Source organism: Mustela nigripes, chromosome 12 (genome assembly GCF_022355385.1).
Source record: "Mustela nigripes isolate SB6536 chromosome 12, MUSNIG.SB6536, whole genome shotgun sequence".
NCBI lineage: Eukaryota > Metazoa > Chordata > Mammalia > Carnivora > Mustelidae > Mustela > Mustela nigripes.
The window spans coordinates 63,967,095-63,980,544 of NC_081568.1; the positions used below are offsets into that span (position 1 = coordinate 63,967,095).

General features: G+C 41.3%; 1 protein-coding gene across 1 annotated transcript in view; it reads left to right on the forward strand.

Moving 5' to 3' along the window:
- The first annotated feature begins 1,415 nt into the window (after positions 1 to 1,415).
- The window catches only part of FAF2 (Fas associated factor family member 2), a 64,651-nt gene continuing 52,616 nt past the window's right edge, over positions 1,416 to 13,450 (forward strand). The window contains exon 1 of the mRNA XM_059417409.1: positions 1,416 to 1,525. Within this exon, the coding sequence (XP_059273392.1) occupies positions 1,463 to 1,525 (63 nt within the window). The 5' untranslated portion in view covers positions 1,416 to 1,462. The remainder of the gene's footprint in view (positions 1,526 to 13,450) is intronic.

The following is a 13,450-nucleotide window of genomic DNA, read 5'->3' on the forward strand; positions in this document are numbered from 1 at the left end:
CAGACTGTATGATTTTGCAATCTCTCATCTAGTTTGTCTTGTTCCAACATTATCGAAGATATTGAATAGTACCAGGTCTCCTTCAAGGTTTGAGTTGATGTAAAGTCACATCTGTTTGCTTCCACAGATTTATCTTAAAGATCTAAGAAAAGTTCCAAGGTATTGTTATGCTTTTTGTGCAGACCTGGTTAAGACCTACATGATACAGCCTGCAAGTAGTGCCCTTCCATCCTTTAATATAGTCTTCACAGAACTTCAGCTTTCAAAGCACCTGTCCTGTCTTGCCTGATCAATCCTGTGAAAATGAGTGGAATTCCACAGGTGGGGGAGGCAGAGTGATTTCCAAGGTACACAGGTAGTCTGGTAAAAGCATACAGCAGACCCAGACCCCTTTGTCTTCTGGAGGTTTTCTGAGGGTGATGGCAGGAGAACAAAAGTGGAATTGAGAAAGAGAGTTCTAAACAGAGGGGGCAGTTTGAAGGGACAAAGTGCGAAGGAAGTCAGCGAAGGGTGGAAATTAGACAGTGGAAAGGGTAAGAGCCTCCCTCCAAGGAGAATAAGCTGAGGTGGTGTGTCAGTGGCTTTTGGGGGAATCTCATTCCACCAATGGCAAAATGGAGCCCGGGAGGGGGGTGGTTTGCCCAAGGACGTCCAGCACTTTGCCAGGTGGGCTCTAGACCCTGAGCCCAAGAATCCCGATCCCAATCCAGGAACTTCCTTCGGTCTATCACCGGGTCATCGGGCCAATGGGCCTGAGGCAGGTAGGAGCAGAGTTGCCACCCGAGTGGATGGAAATTCTGCCCAAGGCTGGCAGCGCCATTAACCATCAAAGACTCAAGTAGCCAAGTCCAAACAATCCTAGCAAACGACTTTGTAGCCCCGATTTTCACATTGTGAGGCCTTTCACAACTTCTAGCTCAGGGCAGCATCAGAAATAGCATCCGCTATTCAGGGACTTTCGGAATCTTCTGAGAGATGCTCAGGCGCTTTCGGAAACGTCACGGAAGGAATTAAACATCAAACGGCTGATATTTTGGAAGGGCCACAGTGTCCTAAGATATATTCTGAAATATTGGAGACTATGGAAAAACGGTTAGGAAGCAGGCTAAATCTGCGAATTGGCATTCGAAAATTTCCGGAGCTTCTCGAGGAGCACACGAGAGCTCTCGCCTCTTCAGGATCTATTCAGGAGTCTTGGGTCTCTGCAGACCCATTTGTGGCCTAAACCGTGAGGGCGACTGATGCCAACAGTCCCTCGGCAATTTCCGGAAGTGTTCGGGATTGGCCCGAGAGTGGCGCCCTCTGACGGCGGGAACTGTCACCACCAGCAGCGCCCGGCTGCACCAGTATGCGCAGACGCAGTTGCACGCTGGCGGCCGTTCAGACCGGACGTGGTTGCTGCTGAGGTCACTTCCGGCGGGTGACGGTGCGGACGGGTCAGAAGCGTAGAGGCGGCGGCAAAATGGCGGCGCCTGAGGAGCGGGATCTAACCCAGGAGCAGACAGAGAAGCTGCTGCAGTTTCAGGTAGCAGCGAGTACTCGGTGCAGCAAATGCCGCCACGGGCTGGGGAGTGGGCCCCTGGAGGAGCCCAGAACCCTCCTCAGATTGGGCCCGAGATTCTTCTCAGACCAGCGGCAGCCCCCTCCCCCCCAGACGCCAACTGCCCTGCTGCTCCCGGCCCCCGAGCCTCTGTTGGTCCCTGGCCTTCTAGCCAGGGTTGCGGCCCTCTCCTCTTCCCTCAGCGGGTCAGCTTCCCTGGTTTCCTTTAGCGGTACCCTTCCTCAACCATTCTTCCCAATCCGGTTACCCCTCGGACCTTCTCCGCCTTTCGACTCTAGATCTACCGAGATGCTTAATCCCTACCGCGTAGCTGGCCTCGTTTCGGGTCTCTGGGAAATCTACCAGCATCCCACGCTATTTCTACAAATATTTATTGATGGCTTCTTGGGTGCCTGGTGTCCTGTATTGGGCGCTGTGGTGGGGGAGGGGGCATACTTGGCCCCCACCCTAAAGGTGTGGGAGGACACCACATAAGGAAACAATGCAACAATTATAAGTGTCATCAGTGGCGTCTGACGGGGGTTTTTTACCCTGGGCTTATTCCTGGATTCACGTTCTTGACAGTTCTTGAGGTGGGTGGTAACTTGCAGAAATCTGCTTCCTTGGTGGTGGTTGTCATGTTAAAAACTTTTGGCACTAAGCTCTTAATTTCCGAGTTGGAGAATATGGTTGAAGGAGACCACTAGGGTGGGTAACCTTGGCTGTTTATTACTCTATGGATGCCAGTTTCCTTATTTCTAAAATACTTCTCTTTAAAAATGTCTACCCCCCCTAAGGATATTGTGGAGATCAAATGAGTTTTTGGATGTATGAAGGGCTTGTAAACTGAAATGTTGGTTCCCAAGCAGTATCGCTACCATTAATCATTAACTTAGGATAGAATTAAAGTTAGTGGTACACTTATTTCCTAATATAAAGTGTACAGAACATTCATTAATTCAGCGTTATTTACCAAGAACTTTAGTGCTCAGGCACTGCTAGTTCGGATGCCATTTATTGAGTACTTACAATGTTGTAAGTACTTGGCTAAACACATGGTGTACATGATCGCTTTAATTTTTTAATTTTTTGTTTTTAAAGATTTTATTTATTTATTTGACAGAGAGATCACAAGTGGGCAGAGAGAGAGAGGGGGAAGCAGACTCCCAGCCATGCAGAGAGCCTAATGTGGGGCTGGATCCCAGGACCCTGAGATCATGACCTGAGCCGAAGGCAGAGGCTTAATCCACTGAGCCACCCAGGTGCCCCACATGATCGCATTTAATACAACAACTCTATGAGACTCATGCTGTTACAATCCCTATTTTACAGATGAGGAATATGAAGCTTAAGAAGTAACATATTTAGGTTACACACCCAGTAAGTGGTGGTAGCAGATTTAAAGCCAGGTCCATCTTTCCAGAACTTTTCCTGAGCTCTTGTGTGCTGTACCACTTGTGTAAATATCAGTGTACAGCTGAGAGTGGAATGCAAATGTTGTGGTATGTCTTTTTTTTTTTAAACAAATTATCACTTTTCTGCACATTCCTTTATTAGATTTCACTATAATTTGAGGTTAATTTTTCTTTAAATTGAGCAGTGGGTTGGAAGTGTGTTAATGGAAAAGTGCTATTATAGAAACAGTTGACATTTGTTTGGAGTTTTGAGTAGAGAAATTGAAGACAGCAAATTAGGATCAGAGTGAATGAATATCAGACAACCAGCCTTCTCTCCCTGGTAGACCCCTTATTTCAGAATTTGTTTAATTTGACAGGCCATTTTACCCCTTACACAGCTCTTTAAGGTAAGCTCCGAGAGTAAGTGTTACAAGGTGATGTGAGTTATATGTCATGATGTACTTAGTCTGATACTGGGAAGGCATGAATTTGTGGTAGTATTTCTGAGGTAAAGTTCATGGGTACCTCTCTTTTGTCTTCGTTGGGCATTTTTTTTTTAAAGATTTTATTTATTTATTTGACAGATCACAAGGAGGCAGAGAGACAGGCAGAGAGAGAGGAGGAAGCAGGCTCCCTGCTGAGCAGAGAGCCGGATGCGGGGCTCGATCCCAGGACCCTGGGATCATGACCTGAGCCGAAGGCAGAGGCTTTAACCCACTGAGCCACCCAGGTGCCCTCGTTGGGCATTTTTATCAGTAAGGGGTGAGTGGTAGGTTATTTAAAGTTGCATTAAGATTTCTTTGTGAGGGATGCTTGGGTGACTCAGTCAGTAGAGCATGTGACTCCTTATCTTAGGGTTGTGAGTTCAGGCCCCACACTGGGTGTAAAATTCAAAACAAAACAAAACAAAACAAAAACCAAAAAAGCAGATTGCTCTATGAAACTGGATTTACCAAGGCAAATGCATTTTTGTGTTCCTTAAGCAGTTGCTGGATGAGGTTCACCATTCAGTTGCCATTGAAAATTCTTTGAAACTTAGTAGGTGTCAAGCATTATACCAGGTATTTAATGTACCTTAACTCCTTTAAACCTCTTAATAACATTGTAAGGAATTAACCCTCATTCATTTTGTTAAAGAAGCAGGTTCTGAGAGGTCAAATAATTCACACTAGTTAAGTGGCAGAGATTTAGAAATCCATACCCATAACCGTCTTAGCTATAACCTATTGGAGAAGCAAGATACATACATACGTGAATAATGAGTATCCTGCAGTATATTAGTGCCCATGGTGTAAACAAAGTGCTATAGGAATTTAGGGAGAAACAGGAGTATCCATGGAGGTGGGAAGAGGAGAGAAGAGAGAAGGATGACCTAGGAGTTAACCATTTATTAAGTATCTACTATACCTTAGGCATGGTGCTAGATAGGTAGTTGATAACTGTTACGCTTAATTCTCCCAGTAGACTTGTAAAGTGCCGTAGATGATATAGCTACTCTTAAGTGGTGAAACAGATCTATTGAAGTATTTGCCTAAGTTCATTAAGTTATTAAATAGTGAGAATGGAATTATATTTAGAAACCTGGTGGGCATGGGTCTGGGTCAGGCTTGAAGGTTCAGCTCTTCCCACTATACTTTGCTAGTTTTGAAGGAGGAATAGAATTTGAGCAGTTGGTAGGCAGAAGGATGCTCAAAGCTGAGGAAATGGCTTGAGCAATGTATGAAGATGGAATAGTATGGCGTGTTGTGATGGATTTAGAGAATTGGAAGTGGAAAATAAGATTGGATAGGTAAATTAGAGCCAGATTTTGGAGGCCTTTCAAAGCTGTGCAGAACGGTTTAAAATTTGATCTGTACACATAGGGAGCCATCAGTTTTTTTCCCACTGGAGAGTAACATAACAGTAGGTTTCAGGTTTGCTTCACTAACCGTATGGAGTGTGTGCTTGGAATATCCCTAGGAGTCGCGACAGAACTGGGCGATACTGCTAGGAACTAGTTCTCAGTATGTTGCTTCATTTGATACATTGAAACTAGCAAAAGTGAAATATTTTTAGAAATCTTAGGTTTCCTCTGTCATGTTTTTTGTGATATGTGATTTGACTGGAACTCCCTAGAGTAGATTTATCACACTTACCAGTCCATTTGCTGTTTTCTAAGATTTTTTTTAGTTATCCTTTTCTCCTGTTTGTTTTGGAATCAATTGAGTATGAATAGCAAATGCACACATTTGTTTTAAGCTGTTTCAAATGGAGGAGAATAGGTCTTTAGAGTTAATGCAGGGTCGCCTTGGTGGCTCAGTTGCTTAAGTGTCTGCCTTTAGCTCAGGTTATGATCCCAAGGTCCTGGGATGGAGTTCTGCTTTGAGCTCCTTGCTCAGTGGGGAGCTTGCTTCTCCCTCTGCGTGACGTTCCCCCTGCTTGTGCGCGAATGTGCTCCCTCTCTGACAAATAAGTAGGTAAAATCTTTAAGGAAAAAAAATTAATGCAGGGGGATGCCTAGGTGGCTCAGTTGGTTGTGTCTGCCTTCAGCTCAAGTCATGGTCTCAGGGTCCTTGGATTGAGCCCACATCAGGCTTCTTGCTCAGCTGGGAGTCTGCTTCTCTCTCTCCTTTGGCCCCTCTCTCCCACTCATGCTTTCTCTCTCACTCAAGTAAATAAATAGAATCTTTAAAAAAGAAAGAAGAATTAATGCAGGTATGGGTAAGGTTACTTTTACAGAAATCCATTTTCTCAAATTTCCAAATATAACAGATTCCCCTAGTGCCTTGGTTTACTGCTTCTAGGTTGCTGTTTAAACCCCTGGAGAAAGATGACATGGACAGAGAGAAGGGGCTAAAGGAGCAATATGTGTGGCCAGTGGAGGAAGAAATTATCCCTTTGTACTTTTGTACAGGTGTAAGAAATTTCTTTTCTTTTAAATGAATATTAGGGTATATGATCTTTATTCTTTTAAATTATAGAAAGTTAACCCTGAACTCTGGCCTGTAGAATCAAGCTTATAATACACTTGGAAAATCTTTTTGGCTTCATCTGACTCTTATTACCTAAAAGAAAAAGAATAACACAATGCTCTTTGTTCATGTATTTACAAAAAATCAGAGTGATCTGTGTGAAGTTTTTGACCAGGAACTTCGTATTGTAGGAAAACCATGAGCTTTGAAACTTGGGGCAAACCTGAATTAGCCTTTCAGCTTAGCTTCTCTTGAGTCCTGTGACCTTGGGCATGTTCCCATTTTCTTGAATCTTTCCTCCCCTATAAAATGGGGATACTATTACTTAGTTCACAGTGGTTTTTGTGTTTTTTTTTGCGTTAAAAAAAAAACCCAAAACTACCAAGTAATGCATACTTTATGGAAGTCAGTAACATAAAATCATAAAAGTGTAATTAAATTTAATCTTATTCCCCTTTCCTCATTCCCAGTTTGTTGTGTGTCATTGTATACTTTTTTCTTCTGCATATACAGATACACATAATTAATGTATAAGCTCTCTTACCCTTCACTTGGCTGATTAGTTGAAGCATGTGGCTTCTATTTCTTAAGATCTACTCTGTAATATGTCCAAGTAGTTTTGCTTTCACCAGTGGAGTTGTACTCTTGACAAAAGTCAGTTTTATTTTTAAAAATTTTTTCAAGATTATATTTATTTATTTATGAGAGAGCGCGTGTGCGCATGCGAGCACATGCAGGCAGGGGGAACAACAGAGGGAGAGGGAGAAGCAGGCTCCCTACTGAGCAGGGAGCCCCACATGGGGCTCAGTCCCGGGACCCCAGGATCATGACCTGAGCCGAAGGCAGATGCTTAACCAACTGAACCATCCAGGCACCTCAAAAGTCAGTTGTATTTGCTCCCAAATCATTGTGTGCTGGTTATATTTGTCATAAAAATATAATTCATAAACAATTTAAGCATCAGTGTGAGAGGTTTTTTTTTTTTTTTTTAATCTGAAAGCTAAAGTAAATGCTTTGGGAAAGATCTATAGGGTCAAGTTGTTAGAATATTGTTCAGTTAGGTGTGGGCAAGATAGATACATAGATAACTTTGGGAAAAAAATCATTGAGATTCAGTATTGTGCACTTAATTCTTGTCAAGTGTTTGGAGTTGTTCCACTCCAAGAAATTAAATCAGTGTCTTATGGATATGGTTTATGCTAGAAAGACTCCAAAGAATGCTGGTGGACCCATGCCCTTAAGAAAGGGTAGGCTTTCATCAAAAAATTGCTGCATAGATGTGTATGCTTTATGTTTTAAATGAAATATATGTGTATGAAATGTTTTTATTCCTCACTTTAAGTGACTTTTTATTTTATTTTTTTAAAGATTTTTATTTATTTGTTTATTTGTTTGTTTGAGAGAAAGAGAGAGAGAGATCACAAGTAGATAGAGAGGCAGGCAGAGAGAGAGAGAGGGATGCAGGCTCCCTGCCAAGCAGAGAGCCCGATGATCCCGAGATCATGACCTGAGCTGAAGACAGAGGCTTAACCCACTGAGCCACCCAGGCACCCTTAAGTGACTTTTTAAATTAATTGACTAGTAAGTCTTATTTTCATTGGATAAGAGCTTCTGCTGTCTCTGTCTTAATAGAGGTAGGATCATATAATTATTAAAGTTAGCATAGTAAGTTGTCATGAAGACAGGCTGTGAAGTAAGACAGCCTAGTTTTGAATCCTAGCTTCTCCAGTTAATAACTTTGTCACCTTGGGCAAGTTACTTAGCCTTTCTACTTTAGTTTCTTCATTTGTGCAGTTGCTAGCTATATTACCTACTGCAAGGTGTTGTTTCAGTAATTAATGTTAATATATATAAAGCCCTGGCAAATATTAAGTGCTTGAATGTTAAACATTATTGTAGTTATTACTTTTTGGTTTTAAAAAAATTAAGGGACAATCACGTTGTTTTCATTTTTTGGTTTCATACAGCTAATGTCACAGTGAATATTCTTGTCCACAAACATTTATCCCATTCTCAATAAACTTTTTCAGGACCTGTTATGTGCTAGTATAGTTTTAGGCACAGGATATAAGGGAATATTAAATATAGTTCCTACACTTGTAGAGTTAACATTCTAGTGGGAGAGACAAAGAGTCTAAATAAATGGAATGAATATAGGCTGTGTTAGATGGTGATAAATGCTATGGAGAGAAATAAACAGAATTTTGAGGGGGGGTGTTTAACTTTTTTTTTTTTTTTTTAAGATTTATTTATTGGGCACCTTGGAGGCTCAGTCATTTAAGCGTCTGCTTTGTGCTTGGGTCATGATCTCAGGGTTCTGGGATCGAGCCCCGCATCAGGCTCCCAGCTCAGCGGTGAGTCTGCTTCTCTCTCTTCTTCTGTGATCTCTCTCACTATCTCTTAAATAAATAAAATCTTTTTTTAAAAAGATTTATTTATTTTAGAAAGAGGGAGGGAGAGAGGTAGAGATCATGCTGCCTGAGCAGGGGAGGGACAGAGGGAGAGAGAGAGAGAAACTTAAGCATTGACTCCCTGCTGAACCTGGAGCCAGAGTTGGGGCTCCATCCCAGGACCCTGAGATCATGACCTGAGCTGAATTCAAGAGCTGGCCACTTAATCAGCTTAATCAATTGAGCCACCCAAGGGCCTGGGGAGTGGGATAGTGGGGTGTTTAATTTTAAATAGGATTATCAAGGAAAGGCCTCGAGGAGAGTGTATCAGTTATGTGAAAACCTAAAGGTTAAGTACCAAAGAAATCATGTGAGTGCTTAGGGGAAGAGGATTCCAGATAGAGGGAATAAAGCATGTAAGAGTCCTAAAGCATAGCCTCAAGGGACCTTGTCCAGGAATGACAAGGAGGACAGTGTGGCTAGTACCAAGGAAGGGAGGGAGGAAGGAAGAAAGTAGTAGGAGACAGGGTTAGGGAGTTAAAGGCAGGGCTAATTCACAAATGGCCTTGTAGGCTATTGTAAGGATTTTGGCTTTAACTCTGAAGCAAGGTGGATTTTGAGTGATGACAGGATTTATGATTTATTAGGGTCATTCTGGCTGTTTTCTTGAAGATACCCTCAAGGAAGGTAAGGGAGGAGTAGGGAGATCAGTTAGGAGATCTTTGCAGTGATGCAAGACTGCTTGAACCAGGATGAAGTAGGAAAGTAATCATGAGGAGTAGTTGGATTCTGAATATATTTTGAAGATAAAGTGGATGGGATTTTCCTAAGGGGTTGTATGTGAATGGAGAGAGAAAGGAAGAAAGTAAAGATATCTCAGCTTTTTGACTTAAGTAACTAGAAATGGAAGAGTCATTAACTGGGATAAGGAGGGCTATGGGAGGACCACGTTTGGGTGTGGGGGTGAGATGAGTAACTCAGTTTTGGTCATGTAAAGTTTGAGGTTTCTGTTAGACATCAAGTGAAGATGTCTAACTGTATATACTAGTACTGAGGGCAGGAGAATAATCTAGGCTAGCAATATAAATTTGGAAATCATCTGTATGTAGAAAATATTTAAAGCCCTGAAACTGTTTGAAGTCATCTGTAGAGCAAGAATACATAAAGAAATTTTGAGATTTGAAGGTATTTTTGATATTATGTGGTCACTTATTTATTGAGTGTTTACAGTTGACCCTTGAACAACATGGGTTTGAACTTAAAAGTGGTTTTTTCCCTAATAAATACAGCACTGTAAATCTATTTTCTCTTACCATTTTCTTAATAACATTTGCCTTCTCTAGCTTACTTTATTTTAAGAGTATATAATACAAACCTACAGAATACATGTTAACCAACTGTGTTATCAGTAAGGCTTCTGTTCAATAGTAGGCTATTAGTAGGTAAGTTTGGGGAGTCAAAAGTCATACTTGATTTTCAGCTGCATGGAACTCAGTGCTCCTCACTTCCATGTTGTTCAGGTGTTTACTGTATTCTGTCCACAGTGCTGTAGATCCATTGTGTTATTGATTACTCTCAAAAAATAAATGGTGTAGGTTCTGATATTGGTGAGTAAAGTAAAATTAGTACTTAATTTACCTAAGGTTAGTAGCAACAAGCTTAGATTTGAATCTAGAACTCTGGATTCTTTCCTCCTCTTTCCTAGCATTGCCTCTCCAGCATTAGGTATTGATTTGTTTTCAACTACAGGTAAATGACTAGGACCAATAACAATAGCTATGTGGTAGGGTTTTTTGTTTTTGTTTTTGTTTTTCTTAAGATTTCTTGATCTGAGAGAGAGTTTGTGTGCAGTGGTGGGAGGGGTAGAGGGAGATGGAGAGAGAAGCTCAGGCAGACTCCAAACTGAGTGCAGGGCTGGACATGGGGCTCGATCCCATCACCCTGAGATCATGAGCTGATATCAAGAGTCAGCCACTTAACCTTTGCTCTGTGGTAGTATTAAGAAAGCAAACACAGCAAAGCAAGTCAAAAATATGGTACTAATTCTGGATATCATCACTCAGGATAAAAGTGGACTTGTTAACCAGAAAGAAAGAAGAATCTCAAAAGTGGAAATGAATGAAGAGGACAGTTTTCCCACTCCCATACTTACAGATCTGAGAGAGAAAATGATAGAAGACTTCAAAGGAAGAAGTATCTTCAGAGAAAAGCCAGGTTTCAGTTAGACAATGAAAGTGAAGGAAATGTTCGGAGACATAGTTATGGATATAGGGGATATTGCTGGTATAGCAGACCTTTTATTTCTGTAGAACAGAATCCTGGTGCTACTGGTTCAAAACAAATGTACTTTGTATGTTTTGGTAGCTCCTGTTAGACTGTTTTCCAGAGAGTTTTGAGAGGACCTGTTTCCCCATACCCTTGCCCGCATTGGATGGTAGCTTTTTGAATTTTTGTCAGTATGATTAAATTTTTAAAGTTCTTGTTTTATTTTTATTTTTTTTTAAAGATTTTATTTATTTATCAGAGAGAGAGAGGGGAGAGAGCGAGCACAGGCAGACAGAATGGTAGGCAGAGGCAGAGGGAGAAGCAGGCTCCCCGCCGAGCAAGGAGCCTGATGTGGGACTCGATCCCAGGACGCTGGGATCCTGACCTGAGCCGAAGGCAGCTGCTTAACCAACTGAGCCACCCAGGTGTCCCTAAAGTTCTTGTTTTAATTTTGCACTTTTAGTGGTAGTGGTGGTTGCAGATTTTGGTTTTGGTTTTCAGTCAAGTTTAAATGACTAATGCAAACACTTGTTTTAAGCTATTTCTAATAGGAAAATTAGGAGAGAATAAGGAACTTCAGGGCAGGGATTGGCTTTTTGGCCTCTTTTTTTTTTTTAAAGATTTTATTTATTTGTCAGAGCAGAAGCAGGGGGAGCAGCAGGCAGAGGAAGAAAGCAGGCTCCCCACTGAGAAAGGAGCCTGATATAGGACTCAATCCTAGGACCTAAGATCATGACCTGAGCCGAAGGCTGACCCTTAATGGCCTGAGCCACCCAGGTGTCCCCCAGTCTCTATTGTTTAAGAGATAATGTCAGTGTCCCTAGGTGAATGAGAGGTTTGTAGAGTAAAAATGCTTATTTGAAGATTGAATCCCATTCCATAAACTTCTGATTACTGATAGATTGAGCTTTTTTTTTTTTTAATTTTGTAAAGATTATTTATTTATTTATTTGACAGGCAGAGATCACAAGTAGGCAGAGAGGCAGGCAGAGAGAGAGGGGGAAGCAGGCTTCCTGCTGAGCAGAGAGGCCAATGCGGGGCTTGATCCCAGGACTCTGGGATCATGACCTGAGCCGAAGGCAGAGGCTTTAACCCACTGAGCCACCCAGGCACCCCTAGATTGAGCTTCTTCTGGTTATTTACACTTACTGTGTAAATTGCCTGCTTATCCTTTCTTCATTTACTGTTGGATTATTTGACATTTTATTATCAGTTTGTAGTTCTTTATATAAAAAGGGATATTGGTCACATACTGCAAATATTTTTCATGATCTCTTTCATCTTTTATTTTGTTATCTTTACATTTGTTTAAATTGTTACCAAGTTGACATTTCTTTTCCTTATGGCTTTTGGTTTTTCGGTTCTTTTTAAGAATGCTTGCACTTAATGAAGTTATACAAACGTTCTCTTTTGCTTTCTTCAAAATGTTTCATGGTTTTCTTTCTTCCTTTTTTTTTTTCCTCAAGATTTTATTTATTTATTTGACAGACAGAGACCACAAGTAGGCAGAGAAGCAGGCAGAGAGAGAGGAGGAAGCAGGCAGGCGGCCCGCTGGGCAGAGAGCCCGATGTGGGGCTCTATCCCAGGACCCTGGGATCATGACCTGAGCTGAAGGCAGAGGCTTTAACCCACTGAGCTACCTAGGTGCCCCCATAGTTTTCTTTTTCTTTTTCTTTTTTTTTTTTTTTTAAGATTTTTATTTATTTATTTGAGAGAGAGACAGTGAGAGAGAACATGAGTGAGGAGAAGGTCAGAGAGAGAAGCAGACTCCCCGTGGAGCTGGGAGCTGGATGTGGGATTCAATCCCTGGACTCCGGGATCATGACCTGAGCCAAAGGCAGTTCAACCAACTGAGCCACGCAGGCATCCCATGGTTTTCTTTTTAAAATCAGATCTTTAATCCATGTGGAACTTTATCTTTTGTATATATAAGAACCTAACTTTACTTTCTTCCACTGGAGATTATAGGTTAGCTGAATAATCCATCCCTTCCCCCACTGTGAGTAGTCCTCTTTATCATACTGTATTCTGTTTCACTAATTTGTCTGCTGATACCATTACTTGATTAATAACAGTGGGCTTTCACTAAGTTTTAATATCTGATAGGATAGGATTCCTTCCTATTTATTTATTTTTTGACAAATTATTGGTAATTCTTACAAGGTTTTTTATATACTTTTTTTTTAAAAGAGTTACTTATTTTTAGAGAGAGCACATGGAGGGGTAAAGGGGGAGGGATAGAGAGAGTCTTAAGTAGACTCTGTGCTAAATGTGGAGCCAGACATGGGACTCGATCTCATGACCCTGAGATCAGGACCTGAGCCAAAATCAAGAGTCTGGATGCTTAACTGACTGTGCCACCCAGGTTCCTCTTTATATACATTTAAGAGTCATTTTGTGCTGTTGCTGGATTATTGGAATGGCCTAAAATGTGTATATTAATTTGGAACTGGTTGACATTCAGGAACGGGTACATCTCTTTATTCAGATGTGTCACATATCCTTTAAAATGTTTTTTTTGTAAATTTCTTCATCTAGATTTTGTATGTTCCTTATTAAATTTAGTCATAGGTATTTTATAGTTTTGGTCATCCTTGTAAATAGAACATTCCTTTATTCTAAATGGTTACTGATAGATATTCAGTAGATATTCAGTGCTGTTGAATTTTGCACATTTTGCACATTTATCTTAAGTTTTTGGTTCTTTTATCTAATTTCTTGTCATGTTTTCTGATCATTACTAATAGTTTTCTAATTTGATCTCTTGGGCTCTTTTATTAAAATAACAATTTTAGGGGTGCCTGGGTAGCTCAGTGGGTTAAAGCCTCTGCCTTCGGCTCAGGTCATGATCCCAGGGTCCTGGGATCGAGCCCCTCATCGGGCTCTCTGCTCAGTGGGGAGCCTGCT